At 45.6% G+C, this 19,157-nt stretch overlaps 1 protein-coding gene across 2 annotated transcripts in view; it reads right to left on the bottom strand.

The window, feature by feature from the left end:
• Positions 1-19,157, bottom strand: part of DLL3 (delta like canonical Notch ligand 3) — a 156,301-nt gene that overhangs the window by 2,781 nt on the left and 134,363 nt on the right. For both annotated transcript variants that reach the window (XM_081922099.1, XM_081922100.1), the window contains one exon: positions 17,446-17,560. In XM_081922099.1, the coding sequence (XP_081778225.1) occupies positions 17,446-17,560 (115 nt within the window). The remainder of the gene's footprint in view (positions 1-17,445; positions 17,561-19,157) is intronic.

Raw genomic sequence — 19,157 nt, 5'->3', positions numbered from 1 at the left:
CCTGGATCTCTGTGAAATTTTTGGCTTGTCTTAATTTTGGGCAGATAATGAATATTGTGATTCTTGCATCGTTTTTTTCTGTGTACAAACCTATCCAGGATGACTGAAATAATACACACTGGGGCAGAGGTACTGGGAGCGGAGAGGTGTTTACCCATCGTCTTACAAAGTATAATAGATATATTTAAAGTATTCTCAGTTCTCTCTTCAGCTCAAAGCTGGTGCTGTAGAGTTGTTTCATATGAGCAAATAGTTCTGCTCAAGGTGTAAATAGGAAAAGGGAGTCTCTTTGTAATGATATATATACAGAACTCCCCAGCCCAGCAGGGCGTGGCCAACTGTGTGTACTCACCTGTAAGTTGACGTCCTCACATCCTCTCAGGTGCCGCGCCAAAAGATTATGTTAAACGCCTCTGAGGCCAGGAGTGCAGTTGATTTCCCTAACAGAAATTGTTTGGAGATTGCCTCTAGGAACACTATATTGCCCTTTTCTGCAGCCTCCCAACCCTAGTTTGTTAACCATTAGCTCCTGAATAAGCATAAATTTTAAAAATGAAGACAGACATTGGGAAGAAGGCAGCAGATCTTGAAGATGGGCTCTCCTCCCTCCTTAAGGTTCCTCCTTGTCTCTGCCCTGAATGAGAAGAGCCAGTCTGAGGAATAACCACTCTTAATGGGGTTTTTTTTGCCCCAAAGACACACTGCTGCGGTGCAGCTACCACTGATCTGACGGTATAAGGCAGCTTCCTATAGGAGGTTAGAGTAGCACTTGAGAGAACTGGAGAAGGACAAATCACAGGTGAGGGTAGTGCACAGCTGGCTGTTCTCCAGATGGTCTCAGGTGCCGCTCCAAGAGGTCGACCATACCAAAGCAGGTCACCTCCGCCTAAGAAGAGGTGACAGTTTGCATTTTAAAAAAGAGTTCAGTCAATTAAGTTTTTCCATTAAGCTTTCCCAAACTGAGCTAATAAATCACAAAAACAGGGTCTTGCAAGTGTATCCTCCACTGAAGCCAAGTACTGTTCTCTGAGTGAGTTGCGCAGTGAACTGGTCTATTTTAAACAGTTACTGATTGACATGGGAATGAAAGGTGAATCTCCAGTAAAGGTCTCTATTGATAATCAGGCATATATACCATATCTCTTGCTAAATCTGATCATTTTAAAGGAAGATCAAAACATGTCAAAATTAAATATCAGAATGTAAAATGTACAGTAACGTGGCACAGAATGTAATCATGCCAGTGTACTGTGAAAGGAACCAGAATGTTGCTGATGCAATGATAAACCTTTGACATTCCTTAAATGTAAAATGATGGTTGAACTTTTAGGTTTGGATAACCATACTAAGTTAGTGATGTATGGAAGTGAGAGCTGGACCATAAAGAAGGCTGATCGCCGAAGAATGGATGCTTTGGAATTCTGGTGCTGGAGGAGACTCTTGAGAGTCCCATGGACTGCAAGAAGATCAAACTTCTCCATTCTGAAGGAAATCAGCCCTGAGTGCTCACTGGAAGGACAGATCCTGAAGACTTTGGCCACCTCATGAGAAGAGAAGACTCCCTGGAAAAGACCCTGATGTTGGGAAAGATGGAGGGCCCAAGGAGAAGGGGACGACAGAGGACGAGATGGTGGGACAGTGTTCTGGAATCTACCAGCATGAGTTTGACCAATCTGCGGGAGGCAGTGGAAGACAGGAGTGCCTGGTGTGCTCTGGTCCAGGGGGTCACGAAGAGGCGGACACAACTAAACGACTAAACAGCAACAACCATACTAAGTAAGCACTCTGTTTATGCTCTGTAAATAGTTGTTCTGAAAAGACTGAGAGGGGTGTTGGGGATATTGGTCGTTCTTTCAGGAAAATGTCTGTGAGTTTCCGTATGGAGCATGAAGCTCTGGCCGTGTAGCAGGATTGTTTACAAAGGTGCAAAGATGACAGTGAAATTGCATTATTTGAGTGACTGTGAGAGTTTTGGTTTTGATCTGCTGAGAGGATGCAAGCAGATCTGCTCCTGTGGGGATCCACGGCAGCCTCTGTATATCAACCGTTAAGCTTCATAACAGGCAATAAAGCTGCCTAGAACAATCATGTGTTCTCATTAATCAAGACTCAGGACCATTTCCTCATGCTTTGCTGCTGACTGTGTTTCAGCTCTGTGGACCCGTGGTGGGAAGCGTGCAGGGCAAATCTGTTTATGGCAGCCTTCATGCCATATGCAGCCACAGAACTGTCTCCCATCACTTGGTGTTTGATTTAGACTTTTCTGGAGGCCACCTTCCAAGAACACCAGAACATCACAGGTCTTCACTTTGGTTGGGTGTAGCTCATAGTCCTTGCACTATCTTTCAATCCTCCATGCTGCATCATAAGCCCGTGGGAGTTAAGACTACCATTGCATCATTAGAGTCCACAAGTCCAGGCCAATAAGATGCTACAAAGATTCCCAATGGAGGAATAGTGCAAAGGAGTCCACTTTAGACGCTTGAGATAAGAAAAGCACTGCTACTGCCTGTGACTACCTCGTATTTATGTAGTGATTAGAGAAAAGCAATGCCTTGCCAACATTTGGCTCGTTTTGCTGCTGCTGAGTGAGAACTTGCTTGGATTCTTCTTCCTGAGGTGGTTCTTGCTCAGCTGTGTAGCAGTACAGGCTACTTCTGCAATCAGATATTGGCTACTGCCTGTTGTCTTCCCAGTAGTGATGTATGGAAGTGACAGCCGGACCATAAAGAAGGCTGATCGCCAAAGAATGGATGCTTTTGAATTCTGGTGCTGGAGGAGACTGTTGAGAGTCCCATGGACTGCAAGAAGATCAAACCTCTCATTCTGAAGGAAATCAGCCCTGAGTGCTCACTGGAAGGACAGATCCTGAAGACTTTGGCCACCTCATGAGAAGAGAAGACTCCTTGGAAAAGACCCTGATGTTGGGAAAGAGGAGAAGGGGACGACAGAGGATGAGATGGTGGGACAGTCTTCTCGAAGCGACCAGCATGAGTTTGACCAAACTGCGGGAGGCAGTGGAAGACAGGAGTGCCTGGCGTGCTCTGGTCCACAAGGTCACAAAGAGTCAGACGCGACTAAACGACAACAACAACATTGCCTACTGCCAGAGCTCATGATCTCAACACCAGGTGGAGCAGAAATAGCTTCAGTGGTGGATGGGATGAGTTTTCTTCTGTTCCAGATGTGTGTAGACTCTCAGCATGTTTAGCTCTCAGTACTGAAATCACTATTAACTTGAATAGATGGAGTTAAAGACCCGGAAGCCACGAAAAGGTTAGCGAGGGACAAAAAGCAAGCTACAGCAGCAGTCGGTTTGCTTTTTCTCCCAGCAGCTGTTTTGCAGCATGTCTGAATTGAAATCAGTGAAACATGGAGGTTTTAGTCTGGCTTTGGAAATTATGGCCGGGTTTACACATAACGTTAAGCCATGGCTTGTTTAACAAACCACAAGTTAAATGTGAGTTGCATTACAGGTGATCAAACAAACTGTGGTTTCCTTCTGCTCTTGCCTTTGTAGCCAGGTGAGCGTCTGGTGGCCAAACAAGCTGTGGTTAAAGGAAGGGTTGCCAAGCTATAACTAAGGCAACCAAAATTCCTAAGTCAACAACAAACCATGGCTTTAACTCATGGTCTTTTAGCAGCAAGTAAAGCATAGTTAAGCTTCTGGGAAGGGTTTGTGCACTAAGCCATAGTTTAGGGTTATGCGAAAGCCAGAGTCCTGCTGATTCCAATAGGCATATAAGAACTTTTCCAATTTTCTTTTTTAAATTCACTTACCAAAGTGCTTGATCTTTTGAGAGTCTCACTTGAAGGAAATGCTCGCAAAATCCTGCTCATTTTAGAGCCAAACTTGGGGATGTTGTACATCCCTACTGCTGTTAAAAGATATGTTTATGTCTGGCTTTCTCTTGCAACTGGGCATGTGTCAGCAGATAGTTGAGAGATGCAGAACTATGTATTTAGTGCTCCCATGGTAGAGTGATCACTATTCTCAACATGCTTCTGAACATCGGGCATGATCAGATATTGAGAACACCTCTCAATGGAATAAAACTGGTGTTCTCTCTTGTATGGCAGCCTTATCCTTATTGGCACAAAGTCCTTATCAGCTCTTGATCTCATGAAATCGTCCAGTTCCATTTTAACCCCCATTCAGAAGATCTGGGTTTTGCAAGTTGTCTGCTTTTTGTTTTGTTTTGTAGTTCACAATACATTCGTCTTCCTTCTCATTCTTGGAACTAAGACAATTATAGAACAGTCCCACCCTCTTCCCTTTCTGGTCTTGTGGTCTTGTCTCTTCTGAGTGATACCCTCCAATAGCAAGTGTTTTTTTGGTGGGGTGGGGGGCAAGTACTTTGTGCTTAGGGATATCACACACATTTCATTGGTGAACTTACAAATTCTTTCATGTGAGCTGGCCTTTGCCAATCTGGCAGCCTCCAGATATTTTAGATGACAGTTTCCAGTGCTTATGGGACCTGTAGTCCAAACGATCTAGTTGGCAACAGCGAGTGTAACTGAGTGTTCTCCATATTTCAGGGAACCAAGACCACCTCCCTCCTACTTGGCCCTGAGGAGACCTCCAGAACAGTTGCCATGATTCTAGGGACACTGGTGCTGCTGGAATCATCTCTGGACCACTTTACCCCATTTAGACTGATATCAAGTAGCCTGAATGATAAAATGTTGGTTTGGCTGTGAATAGAGCCTGTGAAATCTTCCTTTCCAATGATTACTGGCAGGGAGGAAAATGAAACTATTGGAGACAGAGGTTTTTGTTTTTCTGCCAGGGCTATGAGCGGCTCACAAAAAGAGTCTTTAGTTAAGTGATCACTGCCTAAGCACTTGGTTCTCGATATCTATGTGTTAATCAATTTGGTTTGGGATGGAAGGACCAAAACTGTCTAAATGTCTTACACTGAAATATACCTGTTACATTTTTTGTTGTTGTACCACTATCCCTACATTTTGATTTTGCACAGTGTAAATTTGACATGATCATAGATAGCTATGGTTTAGGCTGTATGTACAGTAAAACTATGGGTTGTAAATGTTTGGGGAAATTCCTATGGGGAAAAAGAGAATGCTATGTAGAACAACCTCTAACAAGGTTTATGTGCATGTCTGAGGTCTTTTTGAAATTTCAGTGTATAAATTTCCTCTTAGCTTACACAAAATAAAAAAGTTATATATGTTAAAAAAAGAAGGAGAGTCTCTTCTGAAGATGCCATAGTTTAAAAATGCCCAGAAATGAAAGATAATGTTGCTGGTATCCACCCCAAGCCTGCAAAGTTTAAAGCTTCAACTCTAGGAAGAGAGGGGAAGAAAACAAAACAGGAGAGAGAGAAAGAGAGAGGGAGGGAGAGAGGAAGAGAGAAAGAGAGAAAGAGAGAGAGAGAGAGAGAGAGAGAGAGAGAGAGAGAGAGAGATGGATTTCTATACAACCTACTTATGAGAGCTACCACAGTCTCACTGCACTGTGTTGGTTCTCTGGGATCTGGCCTGAGGTGGTATGGTATTGTTTGGCCATGTGCAAGATGTAGAAAGAAAAGATAACTGATGTGCTCAGAATTGATGCTGCCTTACAGTTGTGTGGTTAGGTAAACAAAGACTTAGGAGGAAGAAGGGCTCACCTTCCCACAGTACTCCGTGGCTCACCTGCCTGTTTGAACACCCTGCCCTCTTCAGCTGAGGCTGTGCAGGGTTCCTAGAGGCAGTCTCCAACCAATTTTCCTTATGCAGCCTGCCTCCTACAGCCCCAAGAGGGATTTTAGCACATCGTTTGGAGGGACACCTGAGCCAAGCTGGAGGAAGAAACCTTGGACTTACCGTGGAGGTTCCTTGGTGAATGGAGGGTATCCTGGGCGGGTTACTCCTGCCCCCTGCTCTCATGTAGGGGACCATGTAAATCAGCAAACTTTATTCCTTCTGGTGAGAGGCGCCCTCCCCCATTTGGGGATATAATGAAGCTGCTGTAACTGTCACTCTACAGCTGGAAATAATCTTCAAAACAATAAAACTCCCTGAAGCTCTAACAGAGAAAAAGAGGGCCTGGAAGGGTGTCAACCCCAGGACTCAAGCTGCACTGCACTAAAAGCTCTATGGCCCAAAACCCCCTCCCCCAATTGCCACACAGGTGAGCTTAGCATACCCTCATCAGGTCCAAAACCCAGATGCCTCGGTCAACAAGACGATGCTTAGAATGGCTTTTGCCTTTTTTGATTTTTCAAAGCAGCTGTGCTGGAGAAGGCATAGGAAGTAGAATATTAGGCAAGTTGCTCTTTCTGCTCCTTTCATTAGGAATCTTGAGGTAACACTGCTTACTTTGTTGCTTGCTGATGATGTACATGTACAGGCTATTGCCCTGTATATACATTGACGCTCTATTCTCCTGGACCCAAATCCTCTGCATCTGAACACCCCGCTCCAGGATATCCTCTTCCGCTGATAGAGGAAGAAGCATTGGGACTACTGTGAAGGTGTTTTCTCATCAGCTGATGATTCAACATCTTCAGGACGTCCTAGGCATAAAGCAGGTACCCTCTGGCAGAGATGTTCTCAAAAGTCATCCTTCTAATTCAAACAGAAGCTAACATAACTCTGTGGAAGGGCAATCTTGTCTTCCAGGCTTAAGGAGAAATAACTTGTTGGACTAGCTGCCTCCCCAAAAGCTGAAGATGAATCTTGGACGTCTTTGTTACACCCTTCTTCCAATGAAGTTTGAAGGTTCCTTGCTGTCAATGAATGAGCTGTGCCCCCAGAAGGGGCAGAAAATGGCTACACCTTGGCGGTGTCATGTTGATACAGAGAGTGAGAGGCAAGCGGTGTTTCTCCAGCAACATCATAAAAAACCCCTAATTTATAACACGACGCCTCTCAACAAACACAACATGAAATCAAACACAACATGAATGTTAACATAATATCTTACATTAACCACACGGCCTTAACTGTTGAGTCAATGGATGAATCCTTTTTCAGAGAAGAAACCTGTCCCTTGGAGAACATGTCAATTCATAAGGGAGAGCCGCAGTTGATTTTTCCTTTTGATCTTATGGCTGCTGAGGTCTTCTACATTTTCTATACTAGCTTGGGGGAATGGTCCTTGGCAGAAGTGGTCTAGGTTCTATTTTGGAACTTCTGGTTTCCTTGCATCAGAATTGGGTCCAAGGGGTGAAGGAAGCCATAGGACACCTCACGGGTCATGCATTTTTTTCCTCCTTGGACAGAAGGCAAGGTTTCTTTTTATCTTGGTTTCTACCAACACTTCCCCCAGAGCTTGCTCTCCAAATGACAGAGCGCTAGAGTAAGGTTGACCTTGGAACCATAAGGTGATCAGCCTCAGAAAGCTTCAGCAAGCCTGTGTGCAACATTTGAAGGAAATCACTGCCCACGAGGACAGATGTTCCCCAGAAAAATTAGAGATAGCAAAAGCCTACACGAACTTGGTTGTCTCCCGTCCTTGGGAAGAATAGTGCCCAAGAGTGCATCCTCCATTGCTGAGGGAGGGAGTGTTTCCATATGTTTGACAACTCCTTATACATGAGGGGTGAGCACCAGTCCCTGTTTATGCACCTAAATGAAGGCATTGGAGAGAGGAATTATATGGCCAAGACAGGAGGGGATGGGGAATTTCTGGGCTGCAGGCTCTACCACTTGCTCCAGAACCAGACACCACTTTGATCAGAAGAGCCAAAAAAAGGTCATCTGTCTGAAAAAGGGGATCAGGACTTCCATCCCTGGGTGTTCTTCTCTGTCCAGTAGGAGAGATACCCCAGGGTCATCCCCACCACTGAGGGTCTCCATGTGCAGAGCTGTCAGACTCCTGGGCCATCGATACATGAGTGGTTATACAATCCCTGGATGGATGAAGACCATAATTCATGCTGCACAGCAGCCCTTCTGCCTACTCCTTGGGAGCTGCACTCTACTTATTTTAAAATTATGTATCTTATATTTTGGGGGGAAAGAAACTAAAAGCAACTTACAACTACTATACATCAAATCAAACCCACAAAATACATTGCACACAAAAATACGAAAACTAGAACTCCCTAAAACCCAAACCAAAGGCGACATTGAGAAAGGAATGACTGCCATGCTCCAGATGGGTTTGGTGCCAGTGGGCAATGAGTGATTGGAGGTGCCACCCTCTGATCAGGCTGCTACATCTTCTAGACTGGGCATGGGCTGCTGCCTCCGTCAACTCACCTGAGCCTTCCATTGGGCTCTCCTTGATGTCTTGGCTGTGCCTTTCCAAGTTCTCCCAGCCCTAGCGAGGCCTGGTAGGTATTTTTTCTCCATGTCAGGGATAATATGGGTCAAATGAAAACAAAAATTGTACTAAAAAAACGAACGCATGGTGATGGGGGGACCTTTGCGCATCTCTTGCCCCCCGCGGGACAGGCAGGACCAGAAGGGCAGGGCATGGGTTTCCCTCTTACCAAAAGGGATAAAGTTTGCTGATTCACACTGTTCTGCCAGGAGCAAGTGGCAGGTATAACCTGATCCAGTGTACACTCTATTCACGGATGGAGAATTTCATGTTGAGATTCTTGATCCTGAAATGTTAAGGCTTGCATTTGTTTTTTAAACAGAAGCTTTTGTACCATCATCCTTGTCTGTGATAATTAGACTCCTGTATCACTCTGCTACTTACACATATTTCTACAAGGGAATTCCATCACTTTGAACCAGTGTTGCAAGGTTTAATCTCAGCAAAAGTATGACTATGGATGGGTAAATTGTTTTATCCATTCGAGACATGCATCAAGGAAAATAAATAATTATTTCGGCTTACCCACATTATTTGTACAAGAGCTCGACCGTCGAGACTTCCTGTAGAACTCATCTATTGCATCAGTGTAAAAGGAGCCATGCACATTTAACTTGGATAATAAACCTCTTTCTGCTGCTATAGCTAAGATAGCCACTTTTGGCCCCTGTATGTTTCCTGCCCCATGTTGTTAAATTGTGAAACTCAACAATAGCAAGTTTTGAACATACCCAGAACTGGCTGCAACACACAAGGGTGCAATCCCAGTTGTGTGAGCTACAGACTGTTCTGGGTCTTGGCCATCGGTCAATACCTGTTCACAGTTCTCAAAATCCACATTGATGTTCAAATTAATTAGAAGTTGACATCAAGGAGGGGGCTTGTATATTCAGATAATATTGAGAGCCACTTTTTACTTTTTTCGGTATAAGAGAAAAATCTCAGGAAACATAACCGATTTGGTCACAGATCTAAAAGGTGCGTGGCTGATAGCAGTCAGTCGGGTTTGCCTTGCTTGTAGCCGCTGGCCATTAAAACATACCAAGTGGAAGGATTAAACATAGTAGCTTAAAAAGCAAACAAACCTACAACCCTAGTAAAATTATTAACATCATGGCTGCTAACAATGAATTTTATTTGATTTTTGATTTGATTATTTATACTCTGCAAAACAAAACACCACTGCACTCCTACTCAAGACTTAAATCCCACTGAGTTCAATAGGACTTGTTTCCAGGTAGGTGTGTGTATAAGAATGCAGCCTTAATTGTGTAAAAAGATAAATAAACAGCACATTGCTAATGAGTGGGCCAAATGGTCCAGAATCTCTCTAAATGACAAACGATGGCCTTGTGCTGTCAAAATCATCTATCCAAACAGAGCTCTGTCATCATTCAGCATACGGTTTTTCCTTTAGCTATGACTTGTGCCATTCTGTTAAGGGTAGAAGATCATTTCAGCTGCAATTTGAGAATCCTATTACTTCATTTATGTTTGGGTCTCTCTGCCTGAAACTTGTAGTAAACCCAAATTATTGTGCCTTTAAAAAATCACTATCCAGCTTGCCTCACCAGTTCTAGTCACAGAACTGAATAGATTTCACTCATGTGTTTTGAAACATGTCTGTCATGCGCCTCACACCCACTTTGTCATGTTTGGCTTAGATAAACCAGTTGTTTGTAACACCAGTCATGTTTCATAGTTAACAAATGCATGGACTTCCGTAATCCGCAGGAGTGCGATACCTGATAGCTGCTTCTTTACGAGAACTGAATCCTTTAGTCCCACCTGGCATCCTTTTAACTGTGTCTTCAATTGCTTGGTCCATTGGTATCTTTCCAAAGATAATTAGGTTGTCCAATCTGTTCAGAGCATCCACCACTTTGGAGGGGTGTGTGTGTGTGACCTGATAAGTTCAACCTATCTTTCAAGTACAGTCAACTTGCAACTTACATTTAACTTGTGTGAATTCAGCACTATGTGTTTGGCCAAAAATAATAAATACCATATTTTTTGCTGTATAAGACTCACTTTTCCCCTCCTAAAAAGTAAGGGGAAATGTGTGTGCGTCGTATGGAGCGAATGCAGGCTGTGCAGCTATCCCAGAAGCCAGAACAGCAAGAGGGATTGCTGCTTTCACTGCGCAGCGATCCCTCTTGCTGTTCTGGCTTCTGAGATTCAGAATATTATTTTTTTTGTTTTCCTCCTCCAAAAATTGGTGCGTCATAGTCTGGTGCATCTTATAGAGCGAAAAATACGGTAACAGGGTGGGCATCCAGGGGGCGAAACTGTTGGCAATCCCACCCACCATTGCACTCGCTTTGTGAGAGCATTTGGAGGTGCAGGGAGAGTGTACAGCAGCCTTGGGAGAGTGCATGTGGCCTTGGGAGAGTGTTCAGAGGTGCAGGGAGTTGTGTTTTGACTATATGCAAGTTTGGCATTAAGTACTAGCCCCGGAACATAACCCCTGTGTAAGTTGTACCGTGACTGTACCGTGGAAGGTAATGAGAGTAGTTGGTCACATCATACACAAAACACCAGGGAATTATACTTTCTATGGCTTCAAAATGTGGTTTTCAGTTCCCCTCCCTTGACACACTGATTAATTTTTTACAGAAGGGTTACAAAGTCAATATATGAATAAAAGGTAAAGGGACCCCTGACCATTAGGTCCAGCCGTGACCGACTCTGGGGTTGTGGCACTCATCTCGCTTTATTGGCCGAGGGAACCAGCGTACAGCTTCCAGGTCACATGGCCAGCATGACTAAGCCACTTCTGGCAAACCAGAACAGCGCATGGAAACGTAGTTTACCTTCCCACCAGAGCAGTACCTATTTATCTACTTGCACTTTGAAGCACTTTCGAACTGCTAGGTTGGCAGGAGCAGGGACTGAGCAACGGGAGCTCACCCCTTTGCGGGGATTCGAACCACCGACCTTCTGATCAGCAAGCCCAAGGCTCTGTGGTTTAACCCACAGCGCCACCCGCGTCCCACAATATATAGATACCCCCCATAAAGACATGTTACCTCTGCTTTCTCGCATATGCTGAAACTGGAATTTGCTGCCAAGGAGTGTGGTGGAGTCTCCTTCTTTGGAGGTCTTTAGGCAGAGGCTTGACAACCATATGTCAGGAGTGCTCTGATGGTGTTTCCTGCTTGGCAGGGGGTTGGACTCAATGGCCCTTGGGGTCTCTTCCAACTCGATGATTCTATGATCACACATTTTGATGTGGTGTTGCACATTATACCTTTCTGCTGGTTTTACTTCAGCAGCTTCCATGTATTGCCTAACTTTCCTGAACGAAACAGGGAAATCCATCCAGCATCACCCTATGCTGAGTGTGTCCATTGATTTGTGTGTTCCTGCATGTAATGATCCCTTGGCAAAAACTCAGGATTCGGTCCACATCTCTCTAAGGCTATAAAGCACTTGCCTATAATACTTAATAGGGCACATACTGATGTAGAGCAAAACTCAACCTCTGTGAATGATTAGGCCCATAAGTAAAACATAAAAAACAAGAGTTACAGCTTTGGGGTTTGTTTAGCATCTTTTCAGCGATACCCTGCCCTCAATTTTCTCATTATGTTATGGATTTTTTTCTGGTCAATTTGAACCCCTTTTGCGCAATGTACAATGTATATCCTCAAACTGAATATAGCACTAGGTGTTATGGTAGCAGCTACTCATTACTGATGGCCACTATGACTAATAATTTTATCAGGGTCATAGGCATGGGGGGAAGCTACTTTGTTTAATCCTTCAAAATGATATTGATCATTCCTTTTGGCCCATAGACTAATCATGAAATACATGATTATTGCTAGCCATCAGCTGTCAGAGGTTTATCATTATCATTAAAATTTATATACCTCCCTTCATCACAGGGCAATTCACATAAATGTGCAAAATGAGAACCCCAAACACATAATAAAAACAAGAATAAGGGAAAACCAATAACCTCCCTCCCACAAACACATTTAAAGGGACATAGAATGTTAATCAGCCAAAGCACAGTAGTACCAATTAAGTCTACTAGTTATAATATAATACCCTTGCCTGCAATGCTTATCAAATGGGTTCTCTGAGATTAATTGGGCTTGGATGCATGAAAAAAACCATTCAGTTTAAAAACTTACTGGAGGGGCTTCAGACTAGTAACACTTTGCCCACTCCTCTTTTCTACAAGGTCCTTGTGTGGCTAAACCAGGCTTCCTCGGCCCTCCAGATGTTTTGGGACTACAACTCCCAGCATCCCTGACCATTGGTCCTGCTAGCTAGGGATCATGGGACTTGTGGGCTAAAAACATCTGGAGGGTTGAGGTTGAGAAAGCCAGGGATAAACTAATCCATTTCAACTCCTTGGAAGAAGGATTACATTTGTTATTGCAATCTGTGGCTTCCAACAGGGTGAACTCCTTGGCTATTTTTGTAAGGGAGGGAAAAAGCTTTGGAGCAGAGATTGGGGAGCGACAGGGTGGACCTCAGAACAGCAACCATATGAGACTAGCTCAGTCAGATACACATCTCCAATGTTGTTTATACCACCAGCTCTCAGAAATGCCTTTGAGAATTTTACACTGAACAACCAAAACGAGGACTGCACCTGAAGGGTAGCCAAACTTTTAAACTGGAAACTCAGAACCTGTTGCCTACCTAAACATTTCCATTTTCATAGACACTTTGGCCTCGACCTTAAAAATATTTTCAGAGATCAGTTACCGTACCAAGACTGAATACCTTACGTATGTTGTTTTCTGTAGGGCTTGAATAAAGAAACACGACATGGTTGTATATTTTTAAAAATATGTCAATGGCAGAGTTGTATTTGGTTTGCACAATATTTAGTGTATTGGAAAGTGTGATTTTTGTTTCCATTAGTTTTAATTCTCACACTGTTAACTTGGATAATCCCTGGCTATATCTCAAGAGTTCACTGCATCAGTCGAGTAGGTAGCTTGGCAGGTAGCAAACAGAAGTAAGCAAGAATCAGGGTTGATGAGCTTGTCAGGTGTCAGGACCAAGGATAGAGCATGCAGGTCGGATGCAGAGCAAAGGCCAGGAAGCAAATAGCAAGAAGCTTATGGAGCAGTGAACTACAGCTTCAGAGAGATGTGTGCTATCCATCATTCTGCCCGGACACTGAGGTCCAGCGCCGAGGGCCTTCTGGCGGTTCCCTTGCTGCGTGAAGCCAAGTTACAGGGAACCAGGCAGAGGGCCTTCTCGGTGGTGGCGCCCGCCCTGTGGAACGCCCTCCCACCAGATGTCAAAGAGAAAAATAACTACCAAACTTTTAGAAGACATCTGAAGGCAGCCCTGTTTAGGGAAGCTTTTAATGTTTAATAGGTTATTGTATTTTAGTGTTTTGTTGGAAGCCGCCCAGAGTGGCTGGGGAAGCCCAGCCAGATAGGCAGGGTATAAATAATAAATTATTATTATTATTATTATTATTATTATTATTATTATTATTATCCTGGCAGAAAATTGAAAGGGCATTGCTCTGAGCAATTTGGGGCTAAGTGGTCAGAGATGCAAGAGGATTTATACATGAAATTTGGCAGTTCCTGCGTTGGAGCGCCTTTGCATTGAGTGCTTAGGTCAGATCCATTCCTGCACTGTTGTGTTCCTGTTTTTCAAAAGCCCAACTAATTATACGCAAAACTACCGTATTTTTCGCTCCATTGGACGCACCCGACCATAGGGCGCATCTAGTTTTTAGAGGAGGAAAGCAAGGAAAAAATATTCTGAATCAAATGTTGTATAAACTACTGTATTTAATAAACAACCAGTATATCAGAATCACATTACAGCCATGTAAAGTGAACAGCAGTCAACAATGGCATTAAGAACCATCATCACTGTCATTAACAAATGAAGAGAGACTTTAAGGTTTGAGTACTCTTCTAGTGTTCTGTGAACCCCAAGAACTCATCACTGCTAGAGTCAGAATTTATGAAGCTCAGTTGCTCACAGTCACTGACATCACTTTCTTCGCTATCTTCATGTAAAATACCATCTTCATACCCATCCAAAGCATTGCTAATGCCACATTTTTTCCTCTCAATCCTCTTCTTCCCCTCTCTCAGCGAACAGCCTGCCAGCTGCTTGCAAACATTCCCTTTACTTGAATTACAGTCAAGAAACAGCCAAGCAGAGCTTCTCAGGGGCAGGCTTGGGAGGCTTTCCTTTTCCCCACTTTTTTCTCCCCCCCCCCCCAAGCAGAACAGTCCCCTTTTCCAGCCTCCTCCTCTCCATCCCTTTCACCCAAACTCCTCAGGGGACGTCTACAATTTCTCCTCTTCACTGCTCCCTCTCCTTTGCCCTCTACCATGACTCTCCACTCATGGCAACCTATGGTACCTCATCTCCCTTCACCCAGCTTCTTGGTCCCCCTCCTCTCCGTCCTCTTCCTCCCCTCTCTCAGTGAACAGCCTGCCCGCTGCTCCAAACCTTGAGGGGAAGGGCAGGCTGCTGGCAGAGCAGCACCCCCACCCCTATTCAGCAGCCCAGGAGTGTGGGGCATGGGCGCACAGCCTGCCCGCTGCTCCAAACCTTGAGGGGAAGGGCAGGCTGCTGGCAGAGCAGCACCCCCACCCCTATTCAGCAGCCCAGGAGTGTGGGGCATGGGCGCACAGCCTGCCCGCTGCTCCAAACCTTGAGGGGAAAGGCAGGCTGCTGGCAGAGCAGCACCCCCACCCCTATTCAGCAGCCCAGGAGTGTGGGGCATGGGCGCACAGCCTGCCCGCTGCTCCAAACCTTGAGGGGAAGGGCAGGCTGCTGGCAGAGCAGCACCCCCCACCCCCATTCAGCAGCCCAAGAGTGTGGGGCATGGGCGCACAGCCTGCCCACTGCTCCAAACCTTGAGGGGAAGGGCAGGCTGCTGGCAGAGCAGCACCCCCCACCCCCATTCAGCAGCCCAAGAGTGTGGGGCATGGGCGCACAGCCTGCCCACTGCTGCAAACCTTGAGGGGAAGGGCAGGCTGTTGGCAGAGCAGCACCCCCCACCCCCATTCAGCAGCCCAAGAGTGTGGGGCATGGGCGCACAGCCTGCCCGCTGCTCCAAACCTTGAGGGGAAGGGCAGGCTGCTGGCAGAGCAGCACCCCCCACCCCCATTCAGCAGCCCAAGAGTGTGGGGCATGGGCGCACAGCCTGCCCACTGCTCCAAACCTTGAGGGGAAGGGCAGGCTGCTGGCAGAGCAGCACCCCCCACCCCCATTCAGCAGCCCAAGAGTGTGGGGCATGGGCGCACAGCCTGCCCACTGCTGCAAACCTTGAGGGGAAGGGCAGGCTGTTGGCAGAGCAGCACCCCCCACCCACATTCAGCAGCCCAGAAGCGCGGGGGATGGGCGCACAGCCCTCCCGTTCCTCCAAAGCTTCCCGGGACTGCAGGGGGAAGCCGAGGCTGCCGGCAGATGAGCGCGGCCCCCCGCCCCCATTCAGCAGCCCAGGAGTGCGGGGCATGGGCGCACAGCCCTCCCCTTGCTCCAAAGCTTCCCGGGGCTGCAGAGGGAAGCCGAGGCTGCCGGCAGATGAGCGCGGCCCCCCGCCCCCATTCAGCAGCCCAGGAGTGCGGGGCATGGGCGCACAGCCCTCCCCTTGCTCCAAAGCTTCCCGGGGCTGCAGGGGGAAGCCGAGGCTGCCGGCAGGGGAGCGCGGCTCCCCCACCCCCGCCCCCATTCAGCAGCCCAGGAGTGCGGGGCATGGGCGCACAGCCCTCCCCTTGCTCCAAAGCTTCCCGGGGCTGCAGGGGGAAGCCGAGGCTGCCGGCAGGGGAGCGCGGCTCCACCACCACTACCAAAGACCAGTCCAAGAGTGTGCCGCACTCCGGCAATTTGGCTCCAGGGACCACACATTCGCTCCATAGGACGCACAGACATTTTCCCTTACTTTTTAAAAGTAAAAAAGTGCGTCCAATGGTGCGAAAAATACGGTATATGCAAAATGTATGTATGATATATTTTTACACATCTACATATAATAAATATGTGCTGGTTACTTTAGGAAACCTGGAATGTATATGCATATTATAATATGAATATGTGAGACTGTTTCATACTTTCAGCAGAAGCAGTAAAAAAACAACTTGCTTTTCAACGAGATTGAACTGCAAGATGGGAATTAGAAAAAAATAATCTGTGTGGATTAGTGTGACATTAAGATTTTCATAAAATTCTACCTTAAAAGTGTTTTCCTTGAAAAGGGAGTTGCCCCTTGAGATGTGATTTAGTGGTAAAGAAGTTCTGCTGAGCCACTTCAGGGCTTTCAAGCTAGTTAAAAAACAAACCAGTAGATGGTTCTTGATTTCCAGTGTATTTCATGATGTAATATTTTTCAAGGGAAAAGATTATTCTCTAGCAATTTATAATTTATTCCTAAAGCATAGTAAGAAACTGCTCAGATATCATTCAGCAGCTTCAGCTAATTCAGGCAGATTTTTAAAGTCTTAGAAGACTGTGGCGGCATTTATTGGAAGGCTGCACGGCGGCAGCTGGATACAGCCGAATGACGTTGCTTCAGCAAGTATTCCTGTTGTTTTTTTACCTGCAACTCTGGCTAAGAGGTGTGAGTGTCATTAAACATAAGAAAGGAGGCAGAAAATGAAAGATGGGAAGAGTGAAATTATTTGTCTTGAAAAGGTGGATGGAGAAAAAGAAGCCAAGATATACAGTGGTACCTTGGAAGTCGAACGGAATCCGTTCCAGAAGTCCGTTCAACTTCCAAAGCGTTCAGAAACCAAGGCACGGCTTCTGATTGGCTGCAGGAAGTTCCTACAGCCAACCGGAAGCCACATCGGACGTTCAGGTTCCAAAAAATGTTCGCAAACCAACACTCACTTCTGGGTTTGCAGCATTCAAGAGCCAAAACGTTTGACTCGCAAGGCGTACGGGATCCAAGATACGACTGTAAAGGCATGAACCCATTCCCCCAGGAATCCCCCCTGCTTCCCCCAGGAACAGCCAACATTTTGTTGTGGTTGACACCATGAGCACGACAGAACTGGCACATTTTCTGATTCTGCTATTGGATTGTGTATAGTTATACCATCAGCTGTGAACCTCACAGGACCATTTGCTCTGTATGGCAATGACTCTCATCTCTGACCCCGAGCTAGTTCCAGGGTAACAGAGTGGGCAGGTTGGAGGAGTGAGCATATATTCATTACCTCGGTTGCATAAATGCACTGCTCCATCTGGTCTGGGATGATATAGATGGGGTGGTAGGTGCCTTCTTTGGGGTATCCAGCAGGAGCAATGGACCGGGTGGGCTCAGTTTTTTTACTGTGGTAAAGGGAAAAAGAAGCAAGGGGTGTGTTAAAAACTGGAGGGGGAAGCTTTGTTCCCTCCCAAAATATGGGAGCAGGATGGTTCATCAGCGGGATTCATCAGCAAGTGAAAAAAAAGACATTCTGTACAGCATACTCAACTGGCAATGTAAACAAGTCACAGTGCTAAGTGGCAGTGGACTCTGCCTCCTAGTAAGCCTTGATTATGGTGGCAATTTTCAATCCAGAAATTAAAAACTCAGTTCTCATCAAGACCTTCTGGCACCTTTGCCTGCTTAACCACCTTCATAACACACAGCTAGTAGACTCTCTTTACCCACTGAACAAGCATACAGGCCTTGGCTTTATCTTTGCTCCTCATGTTTAAAGTCTGTTATCAGCTCATGGCAAGGGAAGTGTTCTCTTGTTGCTACTCTGGAAAGCAAGGGTGAGGTGAGAATGAGCAATGAATAGAAAATAATACAAAAAAGGGGAGTGTTTACATACTCAATTGGTTTGAGAGGGCACATTCATCATGGTCATCAGACAGATTTATTAATATTTATGAACATTTTAAACTCTTCAATATGATAAAATCATAAATAAAGCATATATTTTACCAAATCAAATCTCCCAATTGCTTAAATTTGCAGTTCAAAAGCTGAGAGTGGTCCAGTGTGCATCAAAACAAGCTGCGAAGCTTTCAACACTATCAACCAGGGTATCCTTCTGAAGAGGCTGCTTGAGTTGGGTGTGGACAGGTTGTATTGCAGTGGTTCTTCTCTTACCTAGACAGCTGTTTCCAGATGGAAGTGGTGGGGAATTTCTGTTCAACCCCACTGCATCTTGCCTTCAGGGTTCTGCAAGGTTCTATATTCACTCCCATCCTCTTTGTGAAACCACTAGGGGACAGTGCCCCTTGAAGTGTGGTATTTGGAATGTGTTATCCTCAATATGCAGATGACATACCGCTTTATTTCTCCTCCTTTTGGAGCCCTGTGAGGCTGTGGGTAGAGGTAGCTCAAGGCATCTTGCCGCCTGAGGTTAAGGACCATGTGGCTCCACCATCTCCATTCCATAGCTTGGTTCAACACTGCCAGCAGCACTACACATGACATTCTCATGGCAGCTGTGAAGCTCCTCTGGCCTCCAGGCCCAATTCGGCTTGCATGTGGCCTGTGGATTTTCCCTAAACCACAACCACCTGTCCAAAACCTGATGTCGTGTGACTGGAATCACCTGCTGGCATGATCTGTGTGCTAAAATCAGCAGGGGAGGTTGTTCTGTTGCCAGAAGTTCTGTTACCTTTTAGTAGACCTCCAAACACTCCTTCTAATAGTCCTACTTTTTTCAAATGTCCCATTCTATCATCTACTCCGTGACTGAAGAGATTATCCACGGGATGACCTCATTTTACATACACAGTGAACACAAATTGTTCCTCTTTGTGGCATGTTTGGGGTGAAACCTCCAATACGGTGTAGAATAACCCCTGCACTTCAAAAAACAAACACCATGGACTTTGCATTCATGGGTCTCCTGTAATCAGGGCTTTTCCCAGGCAGATTACAGAATAAATTTTATTTATACCCAGCCCTCCCCAGCCAGAGCTG

This window comes from Podarcis melisellensis (genome assembly GCF_964234715.1).
Source record: "Podarcis melisellensis genome assembly, chromosome: 8".
In the NCBI taxonomy this organism is placed as follows: domain Eukaryota; kingdom Metazoa; phylum Chordata; class Lepidosauria; order Squamata; family Lacertidae; genus Podarcis; species Podarcis melisellensis.
Note: the sequence above shows the minus strand (reverse complement) of the source record. Positions and strands in the feature narration are given on the sequence as shown.